Below are 26630 nucleotides of genomic sequence, written 5' to 3' on the forward strand. Positions count from 1 at the left end.
AATATTCTGTCTGCCTGAATTTTCTAATCCATGCCTTCCAGTAATTGCTTAAGAAATAATTTTTATCTGTCAAGTCCCTTTTCACGTTTGTTAAAATGTTAAAAGAAGCTTTTTCTGATTCCAGTATCCTTACAAATTTGAAATTTTTCTCTCTTCAACAAATTTCAGTGGCAATTGGAATTTTATATTTTATTGAACTTATCACTTATCATAGCTTAATTATGCTGCAGAGCCTTAACTATATCAGAATTTATACAGAGTAGAAAGTATATCTTATCCATCTTTGTCTTTCCCAAAACTTTTTGCCATATATTTTATACACAGCAAGTGTCTAATAAATAATTGTTAAATAAATAAAAATATGCTAAACTACAAAAATAGTTTTAAAAAATCAGGGAACATCAGAATTAGTTTAGTTAAAAAATTCTTACTGTTAACATAAAGGCTATAAATATACATATATAGATATGTATATATATGTATAAAAACGCAGAATTCTATCTCATATATGTAAGAAGAAAAAAGAAAAAGTTATACCAATTGTGAACCTACCAGCAGCTGCTTGTCCTGTAGTCCTAGAACATACTTCATAGGTGCCATCTGGAACTACACCTGCACAAAAAACCACCCCCCAAAATAGTTTTCAATAAAATTATGCTTGTGATTAAATATTATACTGCAGTGTTTTGCCCAAAGATTAATACCTAAATATAATAGAATAGAATCACTAGCCTCTTTAGCCTTCAGGTTCTTCGTTTTGTTATTTAAAAAAAAATTTTTTTAACATTTTTCATTTTTTGAGAGACAGTACCAGAGGGAGACACAATTCGAAGCAGGTTCCAGGCTCTGAGCTGTCAGCACAGAGCCCAATGCAAGGCTCTAACTCACAAACATTAAGATCATGACCTGAGTCGAAGTCAGGATGCTTAACCAACTGAGCTACCCAGGGGCCCCTTTAGGCTTCAGTTTCTAACCTGCAGAATGAAACGACTACCTTAGATGACTCATAATATTTCATAATTCAACATTTTTTATTTTATGCTTATAAGAACTTAACTGCAACTTTATCTTTACACTTTGCATGTGACAATACCTGACTGACCCTGAAATTCTAGTTTCTAGAGGCTTTGACAATTTGTGCCATCATTGGAATGGTACTTTGAGAGCTACTCAAATCTGAGTTGCAGAAATACTACAACATATTTGGGAGAAAGAGTTTATTAAGGGAAAATTTCTATTATGTGTTTTTTTTTTTTAACATGATGCCAATAACTAAAATCTATAGTTTGAGACGTATGTTACCTGTACCTCACATACAAATTATAGAATATGAGAGAACTAGATCTTGTCCTAGGGTAAAATATTGCCCAATTCACCTTTATAGTCATGGTTATAAAACAGAGCAAAAGAAACTTAGTAACTCTTTCAAATCTAAGAATGCTGGAATGAAAAGAAAACCCTCTGAAATTTGAGTAACATAATTTAGGCCAAATGAAAGCTAGTAAATAAAAAAAAGGATAGAAAACTTTTAGGATTTTTAATCCTAAGAAGTATCAGAGAATTTTTTTTAAATTCAGTTTTAAAAATTATATAAAATCATATCTTACGAGCCATGATGAATTAAAAAGGAATATTAAGATTTTTAGGAGAAGATCCAAATGCTGAAAGTGAGGAGAAGGGAATCAACTAAATCACTCTAATCAAAGAGCTTGAAGTCTTTCAAACTTTTTTTTTCCATGCTACATTTTCAACTTCTAATGGTTTTTATAATTTCTATAAATACATGTTACTGAACAGAGTCTTATCTTTTCTATCTACTTACATGGTCCTTTGAACTCTTCCTATAGATTGTCCTTTCTAATTTTTACTGCAATTCCTAGAAAACATTATCACCCTAGAGAGGCAATTCCACTGTGCCATCTTTTTTCTAGGGCCTGATTTTAAAATGATCTGTAAAAAAAAAAAATCCTAAGGCATAACTCTACCTTTCCTTGTTTCTCTACCCTAACTCAACCCTTTTTTGTCAAAAATATTAAACGTCGTTTATATTCTGTTTATTATTACTAACAAAAACTAATCTGCCCCTTTTATAATTTAGAATTCTTAAATCAATGAAGCAACCACTCAACTCATCTGCTTCCTTCCCAAGACACCAAACCAAAAACATGTGATAAACAAGTCATTTAATATCCTACAAAACCTAAAATAAACCATGATTATTATCACAATTATCAGCATGTTTGTATTCTACTTGGTATATATACACTGAGGTGCTGAGTTATTATTTATGCATTTTTAATATATTTTTGATTTGGATTCAGAGGCACATTTCTCATGCATTTTCCTTTTATAATAAACTGTTTAAGAAAGGTATTCTTCCTTTGCTTCCGAAATATTCTATCCATTTTAATGATTATAATAATGGCAGGGGCGCCTGGATGGCTCAGTTGATTAAGCGTCTGACTTCAGCTCAGGTCATGATCTCACGGCTTGTGGGTTCGAGCCCTGAATCAGGCTCTGTACTGACAGCTCAGTCAGAGCCTGAAGCCTGCTTCAGATTCTGTGTCTCCCTCTCTCTCTGACCCTCCCCAGCTCATGTTTGGTCTCTCTCTCTCTCTCAAAAATAAACATTAAAAACATTTTTTTTTAAATAAAAAAAATAATAATGGCAAAGATGTCATCTTAATACAAATCAGTAGATTTAAATGTATTTTAAGAAAAAAATAGACAAGAATTATAGTGATTTTTAAAAGTTTTTAATATTTTTATTTTGAGAGAAAGAGGAACAGGGAGAGAATCCCAAGCAGGGTACAGGCTGTCAGCTCAGAGCCCAACATGGGGCTCGATCTCATAAACCGTGAGATCATGATCAGAACCTAAACCAAGAGTCAGATACTCAGCTGACTGAGCCACCCAGGCATCTGGAGTTACAGTGATTTTTAAAAATAAATATAACAACTGTGTAAAATATTATTTGTAAAGATTTCTGATCCAGGCTGTTTTTGGTCTTTTGAATATTGGGCATAAGTACTTTGATATCAAGGCTTCTTAGTAACCTGAAATATTTCAGAGAAATCGCAGTATTTTATATGAATTACCTAAATGAGAAGCATACAATACCGAGAATTTCACCTATAGTTTTATCTAAGTTTTAATCAACATGGAATGTCAAAACTTCAATTTTTGATATAAAAATAATGAAGAATATTCTTGTTCTTTAAAGAATACCCAGAACTGGAAAGATTTTCTTCCAGTGGAGAGGGCAAAAGAACTGCATAAACAACCGCATGCTACCTTTTGTAGAGTAAGTATTAATTTTGGCTTAGAGACTGGCTGAGGAATTTTTGTTCACAACCTTTAATTCCTCAAATGCAGTTTTTTCTTTATTATAATATTAATGGTGATTTGTTAACTCTGCTATAATATTTAATATATTAAAATAAAAATAAACCCATATACTTTCAAAATTGTATATAAACACAGCTTTAGTTACTCCCAACCTCCAGTATTATGGAATTGGAAGAATTCACACAAGTTATACTCTGTAGCTTACAAATTTAGACACGTGGATTTATTAACGTCAATATTTTGTGGCTGGAGTTCCTGTTCCTGGTTATCTACAACCTGTTCTATGTTATATGATGAACTAGTTCTTACACATTTATCACTTTCTTTCAAGATCCCCACGGAACAAAGATGCTTTATCTGGTCATTCATGAATCAACTACAGGAAAAAATCAGGTAGTAAACAAATCTTCAACTGTTATACTATTAAGCAGAATGCCAAAGTGGTTTACTTACCCAAACTACTGAAACCTGACATTTTTCACAAATATGAACATTTAACTAGAAATAGCTCTTATTTCACAAAGTCCAATAACATTCCTATAGCTGAGCATCCTTTGGTTTTACAAATAAAGACACTATTTGTTTTTTTTTTTTTTTCAATTTAAACAAATTCTAAACATCATACAGAAAATAAGTCACTCACAGGCATTCATCACTAGATCGCCACGGATTTCTGGTTTCCAGTCATCCCACGACGTCTCAAAGCCATCAGCAAAACGAATACAAAAGTTTTTGAAATGCCCTTTACTAACCAGAGATTCTGAAGAACAAGCAGTGATGAGAGTACTTTCAATGGTCAATACTAAAGCAGAACCAATGTCAAGGTCTCCAGTGTGATTAGACTGCAAAATATATTGAAGAAAAAATAAGACAAAATACAACACTTTTTTAAATTTGGAAATTCTCACAGAATTCCTAGGAACAAAAGTCTGGAAAACGTCAAGCCTAGAAAGCTTAATTAGAAAGTACCGTAAAAAGATGCTTTTAAAAATTACTGAAGTGAAATACATTTGCCATGTGCATCTTTTTCTTTTTTAACTCGCAAAAGGTTAATTATCTAGTTTTCTATCTCAAGCTTCTGATTTAGTTGTGGGGAACATTCTCATTATGACAACCACCTTCGGTGTGTATGGCTTTCCTGAGTTCTGTCCATCATGCCATTAAAAAACTACCATTTTTCAACTCCTGAGTCATAAATATATGTTGCCAATCCTCAACCCAGGGCTTTTCTTCACAGTGTGTTGCCAAACAAAATACTAAAAGATAAACCCATTTGACAACAGATTACAGGTTATTTACAGTAAATTTTAACAGTAAAATAGACTTCTGTATTTGTTTTAATTTTAACTTCTTAAGCCTGATAGGGGTTTATAGCCCTTTTTTTGTCTCATACATGTGTCCACGCAAATATGTACTCCTAAGAATTAGTCCTAAATTATGAAAACTCTTGCTTTATCCAACACACATACTTTGGAAGTTTCACTACCAACTATTTCAGCTTAAAAGCATTTTGAAATTCCCTACTCTAATTTAGATGAGGTTACTAAACCCTATTACGCAGTATTCTTAAATGTTCTTTTGCTTCTATTTTATTAACAAGTGCATGCCAAAGACTTATTTGCTAAAAAACAAAACAAAAAGATTCTGAACACTAAGCTGCTTATTTCCAATGTAAAAATTAAGGCTTATTAGATGGGTATCAATCTCATCATAATTCTGATGAAGAGCGCTTCAGAGCAAAGTCTCATGAGATACATATTTAATACACTGTGGATGAATAATGGCTGAAGGAATTCAATTTTACTTGTTATTTACTAAACCCAAGTTATAAATTGTTAATCTGAAAAAATTGTTATACTCTATATACATAAAAATGGTTAGTAGAATGTTTCACTCTTAATCTTAGACTATGATTTGATTTTCTGTACCTGCGCAGTATTTGTGATGGGCAGACATATTCCCAGATCATTCACAGTAAGCTGGAGGAAGAGAGTCCCAAAGGCCTGGGCTGATGTTTGCTGGATACCTGGTAGCATATCTACTACTTCCTTTGTAGCCATATGGATATCTTTATGTAAAGCCATTCGTTGTTCATTCCAGTTGTCATAGGCAGCCTTATAATTCAGCCAAAACAGCACAGCTTTTTATAATTAAGGCAGGGAGGAAAGAAAATTTAAATGAAAGCTGTAAAGCTGTAAAGCAAGTAAACCTCAACAGCTACAAAATCTGGCTTATTACTAAAAATTATTCCCACCAAAAAATACAGCATTAGAATTAGAAAGGATCTAAGATGATATGGTCAATTTGACAGAGGAAAAAAAAAAAAAAAAAAAGCAGAAAGTAGGCAAATGCATAATGGCAGAAAAAAGAAAATAATCCAGGTCCATTTGTTCATGTAATAAATTATTTGTGAAATGCCAATTAGATGCTATGCAACAGGATGCAATAACAAATGAAAACAAAACATGGTCCCCAACTTTGTAGACTTTACTGTTACAACTGTTAAAAATTCCTGAAGGAGAGGTACATAACAGTAGGAGTATACATTAAAAAGATGTGACCTACAAAAGTCAAGACATCTGAGTCTGTAATAAGAATGAAACCTTAAGGAAAACCTCCATTTAATGCTGTGTATAGAGGGAGAAGCCTAAAGAGGAGGTAAACATGAAGGAGCCAGAGAAGTAGAAAGAAAAGCAAGTATCCTGGACACAAAGAATGCAAAGTACTTTAAGGAATTGTTGAAAGCTGATGAAAGGTAAGATGTGAAATGAAAAAAAGTAAGTGCACAGAATTTAACAAAATAAAATGTTATCCATCAGACTGCCAAAAGAACAGTTTTCTAACAGACTTATCACCAGCCAATGCCTACACCAATTTAAATCTTAAATGGCGTCATAAATGGTTCTTCATTATTTCTAAATTACAATTCCAACATATTTGCCCAATATACAGTAATGAGATTGTATCTATCTGTTCAGCCTTATTTCCTATTATTTTCTTTTATGAAAGCTGCTATAGTTTTTAGACCTCTGTGTTCATATATATTCATTCATATTCTCTCTCATTTGGTAAACATTTATGTAGTTCTTACTATAAGCCAGGGACTGTTCTAAAACTTCAGATACAAAGATAAATAAGACAAGCTGTCATTTCGTTGTCTTCCTAGTGAACTCCTAACTCCAAGTCGAATCTGAAGAATTAGTTTCCCCTCTAAGAAGAACAGGCAAAGTTAGAGGCTCACTCAGATACTAGAATATGTATCTCTCTAACTCCTCTCTGTAGTGTACTTTGCTCTTTCCCACTGGACTGAGAGTTCCTTGAGGGCAAAGATCCTGTTTTCCTTATTTGTATTCCATGCCCAGACAGGAAATGTTTACAGACAGAGTAAGTGAATAGACAGTGTCAAAACAAATGGGTACATTAGTTTTTGAAAGGAAACCTTATTAGCATTACAATCAGAATTCTGAATCAGACATCCTATATATCCCATGTAGAAGGCAAATAACTTTAAAAAATAAAATAACTTTAAAAGCTGATATAAACAACAAACTTTTCTTGGATGCTCACATTTCAAATTTAGGAGACATTTAGCTGTCAAGTATTTACACCGGTAAACTACAAATGATCCTTATCCAACATTTCCAAAACGTTTCTAACTCCAACAAGACAGTGTTGATGGACTTTATCTTACCTCTGTCAAAGGCAACAGGCTGTGCATAAACAATTGGTCTATTCAAGGTAATAAGCACAGCTTCTCTATCTGAAGAACCACTGATTTCTTCTCGGAGGGCATTTCTTAATCCAATTCTGGTTTTAAAATAGGCAACTTGATGAAAATCAGAACCGGCTTCCTCATAAACCTAAAATAAAATTAAAGGCTCAATAAAATCAAGTAGTGGAAAATGTTCCGACAAAAAAAACCTAAACATTTTAATAATTTCTAGCAAAATAAAACAACAGTAACAAAAAAGCCCCCCATGAGCTGTGAAAGTTAAATTTTTATAAAATAAAATCTGATTTATTGCTGTGTGTGCATATATATTTAACTTTTTATGTTTAACATTATGGCAAGAAAAACTTACCAATATTAAATAGTAAGAAACTTAGTAACATTTTAAGAGTTGGCCAATGTTAGTACCGAGTGCTGAAATAAAAAAATAATGCTTAACAAAATAAAAAGAAATTATAAACAAATATTTATGAAGATGCTGAATTAAGCTTCACATGATTGCATTTGCACTAAACTATAAACTAATAATATAACACCCAAAACACTAAGTAAAATGCCAAACTAAAACTGTAAAGGCCTTCTTAAATGAGGCTTCTTCACTCCAATTTACAATTAAAAATTTTAGGAACATTAAAAACATTTTTTTAAAGTATAGTAATATTTAAAGTAGTTCAAATTGATATACAAAATTAAAAGCCAAAATTCTAATGTCAGCAAATTCTGTACTCACCTGATGTTTGACAATTTGTCCTAATGCCAGATTTAAATCCACTTGGCATTTACCAAACAGTTTCAGATAGCTGCTACTTCCTGGTGAGGCTTTGGTTTGAAGTCGGTTTGAAAGTTCCAGCTCTATCAATCCAGTTTCAAATCTCACAGCTCTCATTGATGGAGTTGTGGCTGTTACTTGGATGCCCTAGGAGATTATGTTAGGAGGGAAAAAAAGAATCTTAAATCAACAATATACACTCACTTAAATGACACCTTTCAATATATGATAAAATAGCCATGTTTAAAATACATATGGGTTGTCTAATGAGCTGATAAAGCTGTCAACATTCCTTAATTTCTCATATTAGTAGTGGATTTTTTAGCTATTAAATTTCATTTTAGTATTTTGTATTTAACATCTGAACTGTTCATGGGTTAAAAACATTAATTATAATTAAAGAACTATTTGGTAATAATGATATTTTTAACAATGCTGATATCTTAAATATTTGAAATATTAAGGTTTCTATTAAGGTATTATTGTTAATTGAACAAATGTACAAAATATATCTTACAGAGTAACTTATAGCTGTAATAATTAGAAAAAAATTAAAATATTTACCAGTAGGGAACAGTTAAATAAACTGTTACAACTATATAATAAATAGTAGAGCTGTTGAGGAAGATAAAGTTGATCTATATGTTCTGACATGGAAAGGTATCCAAAGTTTTTAAAATGCATAAATAATATGCGTATGTAAAAATACAAATAGAAAAAAGTACTAAAGAATATTCACTTGTTAAAGCCTCTTCTCTTGAGTGGATGGGGTTATACTTCATTTTTATTTTCTACTTGGCACATTTATGTATGAGTTTTCTATAGCTAAAAAATTAGAAATTTAGAATTAAAAATTAGGGAAATACTTTGAAAAGTATAATTATTTGTATGTTACCTTAAACTGCAAATTCAGGGAATAGAGTAGAATTTTAGGCTTATCTCCATCTGTCGTCCCATCATGTTCATTCCAAAGAGGAATAGGCTGCTCCCCACCTAAGTAAATGTGGGTGTGAGGAAATCACTTTAAAAGGAAAATGATAATTATTTTGTTCATTTAAAAAAATAAAGAACACTTATTTTCTGTTTTCTGATTATTAATCCAATTGTTATTAGGGAACCTTAGCCATGTTACATTTCCTGCCATAGATATAAGATAGGGATAATACTGCACATGTAGGCATTTATTAAGAACATTTTATAAGGGCAAAATTAAAACATTATGTATATAATTAAACAAATGTAATTATATGTCTCATTTTTCCATTTATGGGAAAAAAGTAAATTGGACTAGTTTCTTCAATCAAAAATGCTATTTACATTTAGATGTGTTGCAAACAAAATAAAAAAAAATAAAGGTGGAGAAATTTTAAACATAAGCTAATATGTGCTAATAATAGAGTATGTCCACAAAGGTTGGTCCTATAAATTTAAAAAAAACATGGGGTAGGAGACCCTGGGATACAGTTCCTATTAATATCATTTGCTGTCCATCAATATGACATCCACAAAATAATGTTCTGATGTTTTAATGTATAACTTCTATTTCCACTTTTCTTCCTCTTGATGAAAAAATTTTTCTGCATATATAATCTTTAAATTCTCCATCTTAAAGTGATTAATCTTTTTGTATGTATGCTGAGTTTAGCATCATCCCAGGGAGCATATTATACATATGGGATGAAAAGTTTTCTCCACTAGGGAATCAAATTAATGCAATCTATCACATCAATAGGCTAAAGAAGAAAAATCACATGGTCATATCAAGAGATGCAGAAAAAGGGGTGCCTGGCTGGCTCATTTGGAAGACTGTGCAACTCTTGATTTGGGATCATGAATTAGAGTCCCCGTTGGGTATAGAGATTATTTAAATGAAAAAAATAAATTTAAATAAAAGACAGAGATGCAGAAAAAGCATTTCACAAAATCCAACACCCATTCATAATAAAAACTCTCAATAAAAAGGAATAGAGGAAATTTCCTCAATTAGATAATATCTACAAAAATCTAGAGTTAAGATCATGCTTAATGGTCAAAAGCTTGAAACTTTCCTACTTAGATAAGGTACAAGCAAGGATGACTCCTCTTACCAATCTTGTTCAACATTATACAAGAAGTCCTACCTAATGCAATAATACAAGAAAAGGAAATAAAAGGTATACAAATTGGGAAAGAGAAAATAAAATTGTCTTTGTTCACAAATGACAGGATTATATATATTATTTGTGTGGAAAATCTGCAAGAACTGGCAAAAAAAACTCCTGAAACCAATAAGCAATTACTGCAAGGTTGCATACAAGGTTAATAATGCACAAAGCCCAATCACTTTCCAACAATGAACAGTGGAATTTAAAATGAAAAACACAATGCTAGGCTCAGTCGGTTAGGTGTCTGACTTCAGCTCAGGTCATGATCTCACAGTCTGTGAATTCAAGACCCACAACTGGCTATGTGCTGACAGCACGGAGCCTGCTTTGGATCCTCTGTCTCCCTCTCTCTCTGCTCTTTCCCCACACATGCGTGTGTGTGTGCATACTCTCTCTCTCTCAAAAAGAAAAACAAAAACCACAATGCCATTTACATTAGTACCACAAAAAATTAAATACTTAGGTATAAATTAATAATATGCGTACAAGGTCTACATGAGGAAAACTACAAAATTCTGAGGAAAGATATCAAACAAGAGTATGGAATGAATGAATGAATGAACAAATGAATGAATAAATAAAATAAATAAATGGAAAGATATTTCATGTCCATGGATAGGAAGACTGAACACTGTCAAGATGCCAGTTCTTCCCAATTTGATCTATAAATTCAATGCAATTCCAATCAAAATCATAGCAAGTTATTTTGTGGGAATCAACAAACTGATTCTAAGGTATGTATAGACAAAAGACCCAGGATAGCCAATTAGGGAGAAGAAAAAAGCTAGAGGACTGACACTACCTGACTTCAAGACTACAAACTACAGTAATCAAGGCAGTGTGGGACTGGTGAAAGATGAGACAATGTCACTGGAACAGAACAAAGAGCCCAGAAAGAGATCCATATAGTGAACTGATCTTTGACAAAGAAGCAAAGGCAATATAATGAAGCAAAGATAGTCTTTTTAATAGATGGTGCTGGAATAACTGGATATCCATCCACATGCAAAAAAAAAATGAATCTAGACATAAGCTTTACATGCTTCACAAAAATTAACTCAAAATGGATCACAGATCTAAATGTAAAACACAAAACTATAAAAGTTTTATAAAACGTCGTAAGAAAAAAACCTAAATAAACCTTCAGTACGGCGATGAGTTTTTAGATATAGTCATAATCCATGAAAGAAAGAACTGATAAACTGTACTCCACTAAAATTAAAAAATTTTTCTTTGCAAAAGACAGTGTCAAGAGAATGAGAAGACAAGCCAAAACTAGGAAAAAATATTTCTAAAAGGTATAATTGACAAAGGACTGTTTCTAATACATGCAAAAAGCTCTTAAAACTCAATAAGAAAACAAAAAACCTGATTAAAAAATGGGCCAAAGACTTTAACAGACATCTCACCAAAGAAGATACACAGGTGGCAAATAAGCACAAGGGAAGATGCTTTATACATACCATCATATCATCAGGGAAATGCAAATCAAAACAATCTTAAGATACCACTACAAACCCATTAGAATAGCCAAAATTTGGAACACTGACACCACCAAACGCTGTTAAGGATGTATAGCAACAAGATCTCTCATGCATTCCTGGTGGGAATGCAAAACGGTATGGGCACTTGCGAAAGCAGTTTGATAGTTTCTCATAAAACTAAACACACTCTTACCATATGATCCAGCAATCACGCTCCTTGGTTATTTCCCAAAGGAGCTAAAAACTTATGTCCACACAAAACCCAACACACAGATATTTATAGCTTTATTCATAATTGCCAAAATATGGAAGCAACCAAGGGAGGGATAAATAGGTGGAGCACCAAGGATTTTTAGGGCAGTGAAACTACCCTGTAGGACACTATAATGGCAAATAAATGTCAATATACATTTCTCTAAATCCACAGAGTGTACAACACCAAGAGTGAACCCTAATGTAAACTATGGACTTTGGGTGACAATGGTGTGCCAATGCAGATTCATCATTTGTAACAAATGTGCCACTCTGGTGGGGGATGCTGATAATGGGGGAGGCTATACATGACTGGAGACAAGGGGATATTTGGGAAATCTCAGTAACCTTCCCTCAATTTGCGATGGACCTAAACATTCTCTAATAAGTAAAGTCCATTTTTTTAAAAGCCTATTTTTTTGTTGATCTATCACAGCCTTGGATATCTTTTATTAGTTTCAGAAAAATTTACTTTCTTAAAATGTAAAAGCAAGAGCTCCATCTCTTACAAATGTATTACACAATAATTTTAGCTTATAGAAATATCAGATATTGTTAGTCACATTAACTTCATTTTTTTTTTACCTCATTATGAATTAAATATATGAAAGGCCCAATTCTCAGAAGGGAACCTCCTTATATGTTTCTAAGACGACTGTACATATTCAAAAATAAATCTTTTATGTTTACTAGGTCAGTGATTATCCATGTCTTTCTAAAATCAAGGGAGCCCATGAGAGTAAGATTACAAGAATTGATTCCTCAAAAAAGAATTTCCTAACAAACTTGATGACTGATGTAAATGAGTATTCCTAGAGCTAAATGTAATATTGAGAAAATGTCCTAGAGCTAAATATAATATTAAGGAAAAGCATGAGAAAAAGGTGTAAGAAAAAAAGAAATAAGGACAAAAACTATGAAGATTTGGTAGATGAGGGAAGCAATACCAAGATTAGAATACTAAGAAACTTGGTTATAAGGGTTCAAAGCATTCCCTCTCAGTAAAGAGGGAATTTTATCTGGTTTTGATAAGATCTCCACTCTATGAGGTTCTGGTGATAGCTAGATGATACACAACTTACTTTCAGCTATTTTCCTAGAGTTCATGGTTGTCTCCAGTCAGGAATGACTCAAGAATCAGACCTAGCCACTAAATGACTTTAGAATCAGAATCTTATTTCTGAATTCTCCATAGTGATTGGTAAGTCTTCATGGTTAGAATATTAATTTTTAGTCTTCTTTTCCAGTTCATTCTTCATAAACTTAGGAATATACTTTAACTCCTCATTGATTGCAATTCAAAGGTTAAGAAAAGCCTTTCTCGGTTGCTGGGTGGCTCAGGTCATGATCTCAAAGATCCTGAGTTTGAGGAGTAGTGGAGCCCTATTTGGATCCTCTGTCCTCCTCTCTGTCTCTCCCCGCTTGTGCATGCTCACTCACTCTCTCTCCCAAAAATAAATAAACATTAAAAGAAAAAGATTTTAGAGGAGCCAAGATGGTGGAATAGCATGGAAGTTTTGTTTTGTTTTTGTTTTTTGCATCTTGCATCCATGAAATACAGCCAGATCAACACTAAACCATCCTGCACACCTAGAAAACTGATTTGAGGATTAACACAATAATCTGCACAACCTGAACCACAGAACTCAGCGGGAATTCATCTCAAAAGAAAGAGCAGGAAGAAATGACAGTCAGGGACTTAACACAGATACAAGCAAGATGTCTGAACCAGAATTTAGGATCATGATAATAAGATACTAGCTGGGGTTGAAAATAGATTAGAGTCCCTTTCTGCAGAGATAAAAGAAGTAAAAGCTAGTCAGGATGAAATAAAAAATGCTATAACTAAGCTGCAATCTTGAATGGTTGATGTGGTGGCAAGGATGCAGGAGGCAGAGCAGCAAATCAGCAATACAGAGGACAAACTTAAGGAGAATAATGAAGCAGAAAAAAAGGGGGAGACTAAGGCAAAAGAGCACAATTTAAGAATGAGAGAAATCAGTGACTCATTAAAAAGGAACAACATCAGAATCATAGGGGTCCCAGAAGATGAAGAGAGAAAGGGGTAGAAGGGTTATGTGAGCAAATCATAGTGGAAAACTTTCCTAACCTGGGGAAAGACACAGACATCAAAATCCAGGAAGCAGAGAGGACCCCCATTAGATTCAACAAAAACCGACCATCAATAAGGCATATCATAGTCAAATTCACAAAATACTCAGGCAAGGAGAGAATCATGAAAGCAGCAAGGGAAAAAAAAGTCCCTAACCTACAAGGGAAGACAGATCAGGTTTGCAGCAGACCTATCCACAGAAATTTGGCAGGCCAGAAAGGAGTGGTGGGATATATTCAATGTGCTGAATCAGAAAAATATGCAGCCAAGAATTCTTTATCCAGTGAGGCTATAAAAAAACTAAAGAAGTTCATGACCACTAAACCAGCCCTGCTAGAAATTTTAAGGGGGACACTCTCAGGGGAGAAAAGATGGGCGGGGGGGAGGGCGGGGAAAGACCAAATGCAATGAAGACTAGAAAGGACCGGAGAACACCACCAGAAACTCCAACTCTACAAGAAACATAATGGCAATAAACTCATATCTTTCAGCACTCACTCTAAAAGTCAATGGACTAAATGCTCCAAACAAAAGACATATGGTAACAGAATGGATAAGAAAACAAGATCCATCTATATGCTGTTTACAAGAGACCCACTTTAGACCTAAAAACACCTTCAGATTCAAAGTAAGGAGATGGAGAACCATCTATCATGCTAATGGTCAATAAAAGAAAGCTGGAGTAGCCATACTTATATCAGACAATCTAGACTTTAAAAATAAAGACTGTAACAAGAGATGAAGAATGGCATTACATCATAATTAAGGGGTCTATCCACCAAGAAGACCCCTTTATGCTCCAAATGTGGAGCACTCAAATATATAAACCAATCACAAACATAAAGAAACTCATTGATAATAATACCATAATAGTAGGGGACTTCAACACCCCACTTACAGCAATGGACAGATCGTGTAAACAGAAAATCAACAAGGAAACAATGGCTTTGAATGCCACACTGGACCAGGTGGACTTAATAGATACATTCAGAACATTACATCCTAAAGCAGCAGAATATATATTCTTCTCCAGTGCACATGGAATGTTCTCCAAAATAGATCACATACTGGGACACAAATCAGCCCTCAACTAGTACAAAATGATCAAGATCATACCGTGCATGTTTTCAGACCACAATTCTATGAAACTCGAAATCAACCACAAGAAAAAATTTGGAAAGGTAACAAATACTTGGAGATTAAAGAACATCCTACTAAAGAATGAATGGGCTAAGCAAGAAGTTAAAAAGGAAATTTAAAAGTATATGGAAACCAGTGAAAATGATAATACCACAGCCCCAAATCTCTGGGATGCAGCAAAGGTGGTCCTAAGAGGGAAATATATAGCAATCCAGGCCTTCCTAAAGAAGGAAGAAAGTCTCAGATACATAACCTAATCTTATACCTTAAAGAGCTGGAAAAAGAATAGCAAATAAAACCCCAAACCAGGAGAAGACAGGAAATAATAAAGATTAGAGCAGAAATCAATGCTTTTGAAACAAACAAACAAACAAACAAAAAAAAAAAACAAAAAAAAAACCCCAGAACAGATCAATGAAACCAGAAGCTGGTTCTATGAAAAATTTAACAACATTGATAAACAACTAGCCAGTTTGATCAAAAAGAAAAAGGAAAGGACCCAAATAAATAAAATCAAGAAGGAAAGAGGAGAGATCACAACCAACACAGTAGAAATACAAACAATAATAAGAGAATATTATGAGCAATTATATGCCAATAAAATGGGCAATCTGGAAGAAATGGACAAATTCCTAGAAACCTATAAACTACCAAAACTGAAACAGGAAGAAATAGAAAATTAGAACAGACCCAAAACCAGTAAAGAAACTGAATGAGTAATCAAAAATCTCCCCCAAAACCAGAGTCCAGGGCCAGATTGCTTTCCAGGGGAATTCTATCAAACATTTATTATTTAAAAAAAAAATTTTTTTTTAACGTTTATTTATTTTTGAGACAGAGAGAGACAGAGCATGAACGGGGGGGGAGGGTCAAAGAAAGGGAGACACAGAATCTGAAACAGACTCCAGGCTCTGAGCTGTGAGCACAGAGCCCGACGCGGGGCTCAAACTCACAGACCACGAGATCATGACCTGAGCCGAAATCAGACGCTCAACTGACTGAGCCACCCAGGCGCCTCTGGTTTCACTATTATTTTAACGTGATTATATCCATACTGGAAATATTTAGCCTCAAGGATGCTTACAAAGTCAACTTATTTTCCATCCTAATACTTAATACTTTATCTTGTGAATTAAAGATCAGTTAAACATTTTTAAAATCAAACATACACTTCCTATTAAGACTTAAAACTGTAATTAAGAAGCCCATTTGTAATCTACTCTTGAGGCATAACAAAAATATCATAAGGGTTGCTATAGAGCATGCAGAGTCACCATATGGTGTAAAGTCAAAATCTTAATACTGATCTAAATCTTGTTTCCCAAATGCGTAAGATTAGTTTGGTTAATAGACATACACTACTCGCTCTTTTTGTGGTGGCAGGCAGAGAAAGTATAAAGGAGTTTTGTGAAGTTTATAAATCATAAACGTATGTATTACACATGACAAAAGTAAGTAATAAGCAAAAGAATCTGTAGGTGGAAAAGCCAGAAAAGGAATGCAGAGTTTAAATATATCTAAATGACAGGATGAACGCTCATACCATGGAAGGTACGAGATTATCTTACCAGAAACTTTCTGTATTACTTCATTAACTTCCTTCATGAACACTTTCTGCACAAATACCAAGTGGTTTAGCAGATCGGTTGTGAGATTATGTTCAAAAGAGCCAACCTGCCAAAACAAAATCAGAATACTAGATTAACACTACTGACTATATTTGTTTTAAATACATCTTTTGCTCACATAAGTCATCCAAACTCTGAAGAAAAACAATGAATTATCTACATACTATTTGAGAAAGGTTATAAAATATTCACATTGCCCAATACTTTACTGGTCTGACATTATTATAGGCCATTCCTTAAATTTATTTTTTAAATAACAGTGGCCAATAAGGTTTTTTGTTTTCTATCTTTTGAAAAAGAATGAAATTTATACTTTATGTTACCTGCTAATATCAAAATCAGAATTTTGTCCAGGGTAGTGTCTTTTTTCAATGACTACTGTTGTAGTGTTTAGAACCATGGACAAGTATCATTACATGTGAAAGTAAATTTATTTACTCATTCAAATATTTACTGACCATCTACTTTGTGTACCTCATTAGATGCTAAGGTGAATAAAAACAATAAAATTATGGCTCTCTCTCTCATGAGGCTTACATTTGCATGATTTAACTAATCAGATATACTCAATCAGCTTTAATATATGCCCTATGATTAGTATAAGGCATAAAATTTCTGGGGAAAATTAATAAACAGATTGAACAGAAAGCAGGTCCTAACTGAAGTTGAGTATTATAGTAAAGATAGTTTGAAACACCCTTATGAATAAAGGAAATGCTTCAAATTTGCTACTTTGACAGCATTCATATTTTTATCAAAAATTAAGAGTGCAAAATAGGTTCAGTAGTCTTTAATTAAATGAGAAGTCACATAAAGTCTAAGTTGCCCTGGACACTTTATTTTTTATAGAATAGTCCAAAATGGGCTAAGATGATTTTCATGTGTGTTTATTTCAGGCCATAGTAAACCAGGCAACTGTCTGAGGAATGCAATTTTAGATTCCTTCAAGTGTTTATAATTAACTGCATTTTTAGCAAATCTGGGATTGTGTTCTGCCTCAATTACAAACTTTATCCCTTTCTAATATTAGTAAGGAATTATGCAACATACTGCATTAGATTTATTTTCTGTCAAATGAAACATTTATAATAGTATTGCTAAACTAGAATTTGGAGTGCTTATTTTTCAGAATAGAAAAGCACAAATGCAATATGCTTTATAATCTACCCATTAATTTACTTATTTAAGTTTTATTTATTTACTTTAGGGAAAGCAAGCTAGTGGGGGAGGGGAGGGCAAGAAAGAGAGAGAGGGAGACAGGGAGGGAGAGAGAGAATATATTAATCAGGCTCCATGCTCGGCGCAGAGTCCGACATGGGGCTTGATCCCATGACCCTGGGGTCATGACGTGAGCTGAAATCAAGGGTCAGACACTTAACCAACTTAGCCAACCAGGCACCTCTATAATCTACCTTTTAAATAAATATCTGAATTCTACAATCTTGTACACATTTTTTTGTACATTTTCACACAAAGAAATCCCAACTATTAGAGAGATGCTAGGGTAAGCAGGGTCTAACGAAGGCAAACCAGACTTAAATATCTCCCATAGCTGTAATATTTCTAGCAAAGAGCTCAAGAGCATTCTCATAAATGCTTCACATTCTAAAGAATAAAAGTCAGAAAACAAATAGTTATAAAATTGCCCTTTGATAAAGTTGAAATTGTTTCTGACAAACTGACAAAGGAAGCTGAGACAGCACTGTGTATGAATCCTACATCTCTCACTTGATAGTGGGGAGATTTAGGGACAGTTATTTAATTTCTCTCAGCTTCAAATTTCTACTGTATCAAATTAGTATAATAACAGATGACCTGCTGAACACAAATCAAAAAAATATATATCCAAATGTTTTTTAAACTTGTGACAGTTGTGCCAATATAAAGTGAAAAAATGATAAAATTAGGTATGCTGGCTTTCAACTTCCCTTAGTAAAGAAATTAGTCTGTGAATTTGACTGTAATTATTTTATCTGTATCACCTTTATATTGTTAATAATTATGTATACCTGATGAATAGTGTAACCTCCTGAAGGCTCAGTTTCTTCACTTACAAAATGAGAATATACCTACCTCTTAAGATCGATTTAAGTATTGTACAAGTCAATGCATATAAATATTAGCTTTTTTATAATCAAATGAGCCATAAAAATATTAGAGATGGATGTGAAATCTAATGTAAGAAATGTAAATTCAAAGATGACTAATACAAAAAAGAAATGTTTAAATGAAACTATAGAGAAAGAGGCAGATATATACACACATATGCACATACACACACACCAGATTCAGTTCAGAATTCTATAAGAATAAACGATTTAATGATCCGTCTTAAAAGTTTGGATCACTACATATTTTGGTACGCCTAAACCTTAAAGACTCCTAAATGATAGAGTGTAAGAAAATTAAAAAGTAAACTTACTTCTGCCACACAACGTAGGTAATTTCCCTGTAAATAGTACCCTTGTTTAGAAGGTAGTTCATCTATACTCCACACCTGATCTGAGTAACTATCATGCTCTTCCATTATATATTTTCCTGACATAGTAACAGGAGGAAGGTTGAGACTGGCAGAAGGAGGAATGGTTGACATATCCGTGGCAGAAACTTTTGAAGTAAAACGTAATCTGTGATTTGGCAGCTCAAATGTAAATCTGGTCTGTGCACCTGTAAAAAATAAGAAAAGTTATTGTTTGTTTGTTCAGGTGCTCATTCACTCCTTTGTTCAAAACATGGTTTCTAAAAAAAATGCATACATATCCCAAATGAAATAAATCTTTAAATATATGTCTGGGTACTATAAAGAGTCAGTCAGTATTATTAAGCCAGCAAATATTTACTTAGCCTACCAGGTGCCAAGCACTGCGTTAGGTGTTAGAGAGACCCTTACAAATATTCTTTATTTCATAGAAGGTAGAACAGAAAGAAACTGCCCTTACCACAGAAGAGTTTTAACATGAGAAATTAAGTATTAAAAAATTCCAATCCACACTCACATTCATATTGCTTTATTAACAGAGAAGTTAGCAGTTAACAACTTGCCTCCTGATCCTGATTCAGTATGGAAGGAAATAGTGAAAATTGTCAAGTCATTAAATTGTACTCAGGTATAAAATTACAATATAAATTCATCAGGCATAAAATTATATAATCCCATGTAGTTGTGACCTTAACAATAATTATTAATGGTCCCGTATGCCAAATAAGGATACGGTATGAGTTTTAGTTTACTAAAACTACTTAAATCAACAATCTAGCATGCAGTTGTTCAATTATAATATGCAACCTACACTGTTATTCAAGCCATATCTCTCCAACTATTTCTGAAGGCATTAAAAAGTAGAAGAAGCCTTGTTAAAATCAAGATCTATTATTGCCCATTGCATACACTGTACTAGTATAGTACTGTATACTAATGTATACACGCGTGTGCCTTTCCAACAACAAAATCTTATATTGTTCTATAGGTTACCAATTCTCTACACTCAAACATCATTAAATAGCCTATTTTGCCTACATACATATTAAAATGTAATAAACATTCCTAGTGTTCTCAATTGTGCCAGAAATAAATCTTTTTCAAAATACTAGTAGGAGGTCACCTCCTTCCTATATGTTACATTCACTATATTCACTCACTATACAATAATATGAGTTAGCCATAAATAGAAAAATGCTCTTTCATCAACTGGTGCAATTGTGGATAGCCAGATAGGTCAAGACTGCTCTGATCTTCTCTTACTAACTCCAACAAGGCAGCCTCAGTGACCATCACTTGCAAGCTGCAAAAGGTGAGGGCTATTTACCACAGTAACTACCACTTCCATTACTACCACCAGAATTATCAAATAAAAACATCAAGATTGAAGTAATCCTAGGCCTCAGGTCACCTCTTATCACTAGTACAGTCATTCTTTTACTACTTCTGTCCCTTTCCTTCATTTCAAGAAGAATTATATGTTCTTATCAGTCTGGATATTTGATAATACACTTACTTTGCTCCTAAATATTTCTATCTTCCTAGTTCCAAACTGCCTATTGGCTTTTGACTTACTGCCCTCTGTCAACTCTCCTATTTCTTGGATGCCCTGAATAAATGGCCAAGGTGAGTCTACCCTATTGTCAGGCCAATATCTGAAGGCCTGATCTTCTGACTCTGCTAATTCTGGAAACTCACTTCACAGTGTTTCTTTCTTCTAGTTAACAAAAGGATCTAGATGTTCAGAAAAATCCCTCTCAATAAAAACAAAACAAAACAAAAAAACCTAAAATGTTCGGAGTTGGAATAAAAATATACACATATATATAAATACATATGTGGATTTATATATGTGTATGTATGCAAAATTTTAAACTACTAATACAACATGTTAATGGCATAAAGGAGAAAAAAACATTTTAATTTCAACAGCTGTAGCAAAAAGCATCTGATAATATTCACCTACTTTTCTTCATAGAGACACTTAGCAAACTAGGAATAGAAGTAAATTTTTTTAACCTGATAAAGGGAACCTTGCAAAACCTTACAGCAAACATCATATTCATTGACAAAATATTGATTTCCCTTAAAAGAATGAGAGATTAGGATGCCCATAATACCCCCTTTTTCTCAACATTATAGCAGAAGCACAGTAAGAAAAAGAAAAATTCTTAAAGACTAGAAAGGAAGAAACAAAAGCCTCATTTGCACATGGTACAAGTAACTACTTAGGAAACTCCAAACTATCTTATTACCAATAAGAAAATAGTTTAACATGGTTGAGTATAAAACTGACATAAATTGATCAAGCACATTTGTACATACTACCACCAGTTTAGAAAATGCCATTTTACAAAATATCCCATTTGTAGTAACTAAACAACAATAACACAAGGTAGGGGGTATCTACACAAATAAATATATCTTGTAACAGAGGCACAAAAACCTTAAGTTCAAAATTTTTAAACTTTGTAGAAAAGCATTGAAGAAAACCTAAAGAGACAAAGAAATACATATTCAAGAATAGGAGGGTAAATATTGCATCAATTCTTGGTATCAATCAATACTGTCAATCGTCTCCAAGTAAATCTATGGATTTAATTACATTCCTATAAAAATGCAAATAGGTTTTTTCAGAGAATTTGACAAACTGATTATAAAATTTATGTGAAGGAACAAGTAACCAAAAATAACCAAGATAACTCCTATAACAGGAAATGTCAGGTAGCAATATGATACTGAAAATAGCTGGTGCAAAGAGGTCACCAGTAATGGTGCAAATAGGCCAATGAAGCATAATAAATAACTCTGAAACAGACCCCACATGTATCAACATGTAATAGATGACCAAAATGGACTATGTATCACCGAAAAAAAGAAAAGTCAATAAATGATGCTGAAATAATTGATTAAACTAATCTGCACCAAATTAAAAAAAAAAATCAATTCCATATAGATGAAGAACTTAAAAGGAAAAATTTAAAAACATTTAATAGAAAATATAATAAAATATCTTCATGATCCTGGGAAGAGAAGGATTTAAGATATAAAAATACACATCATATAAGAAAATACTGGTAAATTCAATTATTTGAAAATTAAGAATATCTACTGATCAAAAGACAACAAAGTGAAATAAGTTTCTAATGGGGTGACAATATATGTTAAATTTATAACATCAAAAGCTTAACATACAAAACATAATTTCTGTGAACCAAAACAAAATACAAATGACTCAATGGTAAAACAGACACACACACACACACACACACACACACACACACACACAGAACCATTAATAGGCACTTCAGATAAAAAACATACAAAGATATCTTAATAACATAAAACAGTTCAGCTTCATTAATTATAGAAATAGAAATTAAGACCACAGTGAGATACAATTCCCCATTTACCAGACAAAGCAAAAATTTAAAAGCCAGATAATATTAAGTGTTAACAAGTATATGGTATAATGGGAACTCTCATCTAATACTGGCAGGGCAGTAAATACTGGTGAACACAAGTACTTTGGAAAACAGTTTTGTACTTCCTAATAAAACTCAAGATGCATTTACCCTACAGTCTAGGTGTATAATTCCTAAAGTAAATACCCTTGAGAAACTTGTGCACATGTGTACCAAGTGACAGGCATGAGAATAATTATAATAGCAAAAAAGTAAAATGAGTCAAAGGTCCATTAATAGCAGAGTGGATAAACTGTAATATAATCACTTAACAGACTATTTCAGTGAAAAATGAATGAACTGTACACACATGAATGAACAGATGAATCTCAAACAAAATGTACAGAAAAAAAAATTCTTTTTAAAAAATACATTAGTGGGAGTCCATACAAATAAAGTTCAAAACATAAGCCATTTATGAGTATATACATATGTGGTAAAATTATAAAGAAAAGCAAAGGAATGGGTAACACAAAATTCATGTTAACAGTTATTCCATGAGCAGTCATTAAGAAAAGCTGGTAAGGATAATATTCATTGATGGAACCTTCACAGCACTGGCAATATTTTCATTTAGTTTGTATAATGGGTTGGTAAGGTCACATTTTCTTTTTATTATTCTTGAAATTGTGTGTATATAATTTACATACTTTTGTATATATGATAAACTTCAGACTAAAAATACAACAGCAAAGAATTTCGAAGAGTATATAAGGATCACAAAACCTTATAGAAGTAGCTATTTTGAAGAAACCAAATAACCTGTGATTTAAGCTAAATGCACCAAATTTGAAAATAAACCAAGTTATTCCAGCTATAAAGAAACTAATGGATATAGTAATTTATTCAACTTCTAAATTAGAAATGGCCTCAATAACTGAATAGCTTTGAAGACTTCAAATAAAAGCAGTGTCCCTGTTGGTCACTCAGGGAAGATGTAACTGATATTTTTCACTTGACTGAGGAACATCATTAATGAAATTTAAAAGTGTTCTGATTAAAATTATTTACATTTTCATATAATATCTACAAAACCAAATGTAACTTTTCATCAAAATATTACTAATTTTTCAAACCAATCTTAAATTTTAAGAGACTGAACTTAAAATTCAATGTTACCTGTCATTCCATGACTCCTCATTCTTCCCATTTTATATTCTGCTTTTAGAGATGGTAAAAGTGCTGCTCCTATGGCTATACCATCTAACATGGCACTGAACTTAAGAACAATAGGCTTCTTTTCTAAACCTTCCGGTAGCTGAGGAAATTCATTTGTTTCAATAGGAGTTTGATTAACACTAGTTGGGGTTTTTTCAGAAGGTAGAGGCGTTGCAATATCTTCTTTCACAGGCTGTGGGCTATAAAGCAAAAAATAAATAAATAAATAAAAATAACCTCAAAAAGACACAATTAGGGGAGTCTGGGTGGCTCAGTCGGTTAAGCTTCCAATTCTTGGCTCGGGTCATGTTCTCACAGTTCATGAGCTGGAGTCCCACATCACGATGGCTCCACACTATCAGTTCTTGGGATTCTCTCTCTCCCCTGGCTCTCTCTGTCTCTCCCCTGCTTGTGTTCTCTCTCTCCTCTCTCTCAAAAATGAATAAACTTTAAAAATAAATAAATAAAAATAAAAAAAACAGAATTAGAAAATTTACCATTTTATTGTATAAAATTATTGGAATTCTCAATGAAAAATAGCAAGAAATAACTGTAAACAGATATGTTCTTTCTACCACCAGATCACATTAAGACTTCCTTAAAAAAGCCACTGAAAAATGATGATCTAGAAAAGTAAACAAGAATAGCAACACAAACTTGAATATTACTTGAATATTACACATTCATATCATTAATGTGAAACTAGAGTTAAAACTCATGTTTGTCTGATTCTAAATTCTATGACTTAGTGTTGATTGTAATATTACTATTATTGCCGCTACTATTACTACCACTATTAATAACAACAACCCCAACAATAACTATTTGAATGCTTCTATGAGCCAGGTAATATCCTTAATGCTTTGTGTGTTTCATATCATTTATTCATTTATCTCGCAAAGACCTTGTGTAGATACTCTTATCTGCTTTCCAAAGAGGAAGTATAGCTAGAAAGTGGCAAAACCAGGATTTAAACTCAACTGTGACAAGAGACTTTTTTTTTTTTTAACTACTATGCTCTACTGCCAGTACACTATAATAAGGACAGATTCCTTAGTATATTTTTAACCTAAGGCTTGTGTACACATTTTGGATTCCATATTCCACTGACAGGAGAAACACATTTAAATTATTACTACTTTGTCAACCAGACATGAATATTAAATCAGAATTAAAGATCTAGATAGTACAACTAGAAATATCACTGCTTTAGGATACTGTGAAAAGACACAGTTTTTTTTTTTAACTTATAGGTTAGGAAAAGGGAACTATAAGAAGACAATTTTTTTAACTTTTGCTTACCATATTCTTATTAATTATTCATTAGTTATATTGCTTTGAGGACTAGGAATAAAGCTTAGCAATGCAGACCCATGAATGAGGGCTACAGACACAGGCAATAGAAGTCAATGTACAAAGGTCCAGTTTTCTCTCCTTTAAAATACTTTTGTGGCATGATCACATCCTGCCTTGAACTATGTACAACAATTTCATATAGAGGACAACACAAAACCATTATGGGACATAAATGGCCACTGCAATTTTTAAACCTATGCAGTCATAAATTTTAGGGAGTTTGAAGTAAATAAGGATTGATACAGTCCTAGATTTTGTCAATATGCTTTTGTAGTGACTCTTATGTTGTCCACAATCTCCAGGATCTCTTAAGCTTTACTGATGCAAGAGAGAACATTGACAATTACATCTGTGACCAAGTACCTTATACCCAATATGATTCTCCCACACACATTTGGCTACTTTCCACCTGCACCATAGTTCATAATGGTCAATACATAGATGAAACCCTCTGTCTTCCTTTAAACTATTATTAACACAGCAAAAACGGACTTAACACATTACACGGAACCATAGAATTTGAAGAAATAACTTACGCTGTAGAAGGCTGTCTGATGAGATCTGAGATCTGCTTAGACAGTTGGTGGGAACTTCGAACCATCATGCTATGTAAGGTGGCAGGGTGCTGGGGAATGTTGATGCTGATAGCCCCTACTTTGAACACAGCAGCATTGTTAGTCTTCAAACCTCTCTGGGCACTGTAGAGGGCTTGTGACTTGGCAATACTACACTTCACCACAGTTCTATTAATGAAGAAAGAAGACCATTAAAATATAGCCCAATAAAGAGAAATGTTGAAAAAGTATTTTAAAAGCAAGACAATACTTTTAAATCATTCAATGAACTAAATGACTTAAGATTTTTCATACATTTAAATAGTATATTGAGGAAATGTTTTCTAAAAACACTGAAATACATTTATTTTATATTGTTTGCACTGAATATTATATATATTTAACAGCATTTACTGAAGAAAATATGTATGTGTTCAAAGATAAAAGAATGAATACTGACATATTACATGTTTACAACATACAAAATCCCATTTTTATTTTTCCTCCATTCAGAACTCCTCTCTTTGCCCCAATTTATTTTAGGGATATGTACAATCACTAAGGAAGCATAGATGCTGAATATATAATAAAATACTATACTTCTTAGAATCTAATCAAAGGAATTCATCCATTATCTAAAATGTTGAAAAAAATTAATAGGAAGGAAGAAACTTAACTTGCATTTTCCATTTTTCAAATTTTCAATAAGTGGCAAAGAAATGATAGAATTCCAATTCATAATAAGTAACTACTACTTAGTTAAAAATTAATAAGCCTTACTGATACAGACATAAAGCAGAGATATTATCTTTCTTGATTTCTGGTTCTCCCTTCCAATGCCTACAACAGTGCCTTCAACATGGTATGCACACACTGAATTTTGTAAAATGAAGGGGCAGAAAGAAGTACAGCACAGGAATGTCTCCTAACATTATAGCTGTGGAATTCCACAGATAACACGTGTTAAGTCATGTATGTAGAAGCCATTATGAAGCAGTCTGATGTACACAA

The 26630-nt window shown here is 33.0% G+C and overlaps 1 protein-coding gene across 16 annotated transcripts in view; it reads right to left on the bottom strand.

Annotated features, from left to right (window-relative positions):
• Positions 1-26630, bottom strand: part of KIAA1109 (KIAA1109 ortholog) — a 211040-nt gene that overhangs the window by 44699 nt on the left and 139711 nt on the right. For all 16 annotated transcript variants that reach the window (XM_045468446.1, XM_045468497.1, XM_045468429.1 and 13 more), the window contains 10 exons: positions 25602-25808; positions 23671-23909; positions 19031-19275; positions 16549-16654; positions 8743-8840; positions 7809-7994; positions 7040-7208; positions 5277-5488; positions 3992-4190; positions 553-612 (listed from right to left, as the gene is read on the bottom strand). In XM_045468446.1, coding sequence (XP_045324402.1) covers positions 553-612; positions 3992-4190; positions 5277-5488; positions 7040-7208; positions 7809-7994; positions 8743-8840; positions 16549-16654; positions 19031-19275; positions 23671-23909; positions 25602-25808 — 1721 coding nt within the window. The remainder of the gene's footprint in view (positions 1-552; positions 613-3991; positions 4191-5276; positions 5489-7039; positions 7209-7808; positions 7995-8742; positions 8841-16548; positions 16655-19030; positions 19276-23670; positions 23910-25601; positions 25809-26630) is intronic.

The sequence above is a fragment of the Leopardus geoffroyi genome, chromosome B1 (genome assembly GCF_018350155.1).
Source record: "Leopardus geoffroyi isolate Oge1 chromosome B1, O.geoffroyi_Oge1_pat1.0, whole genome shotgun sequence".
Taxonomy (NCBI): Eukaryota; Metazoa; Chordata; class Mammalia; order Carnivora; family Felidae; genus Leopardus; species Leopardus geoffroyi.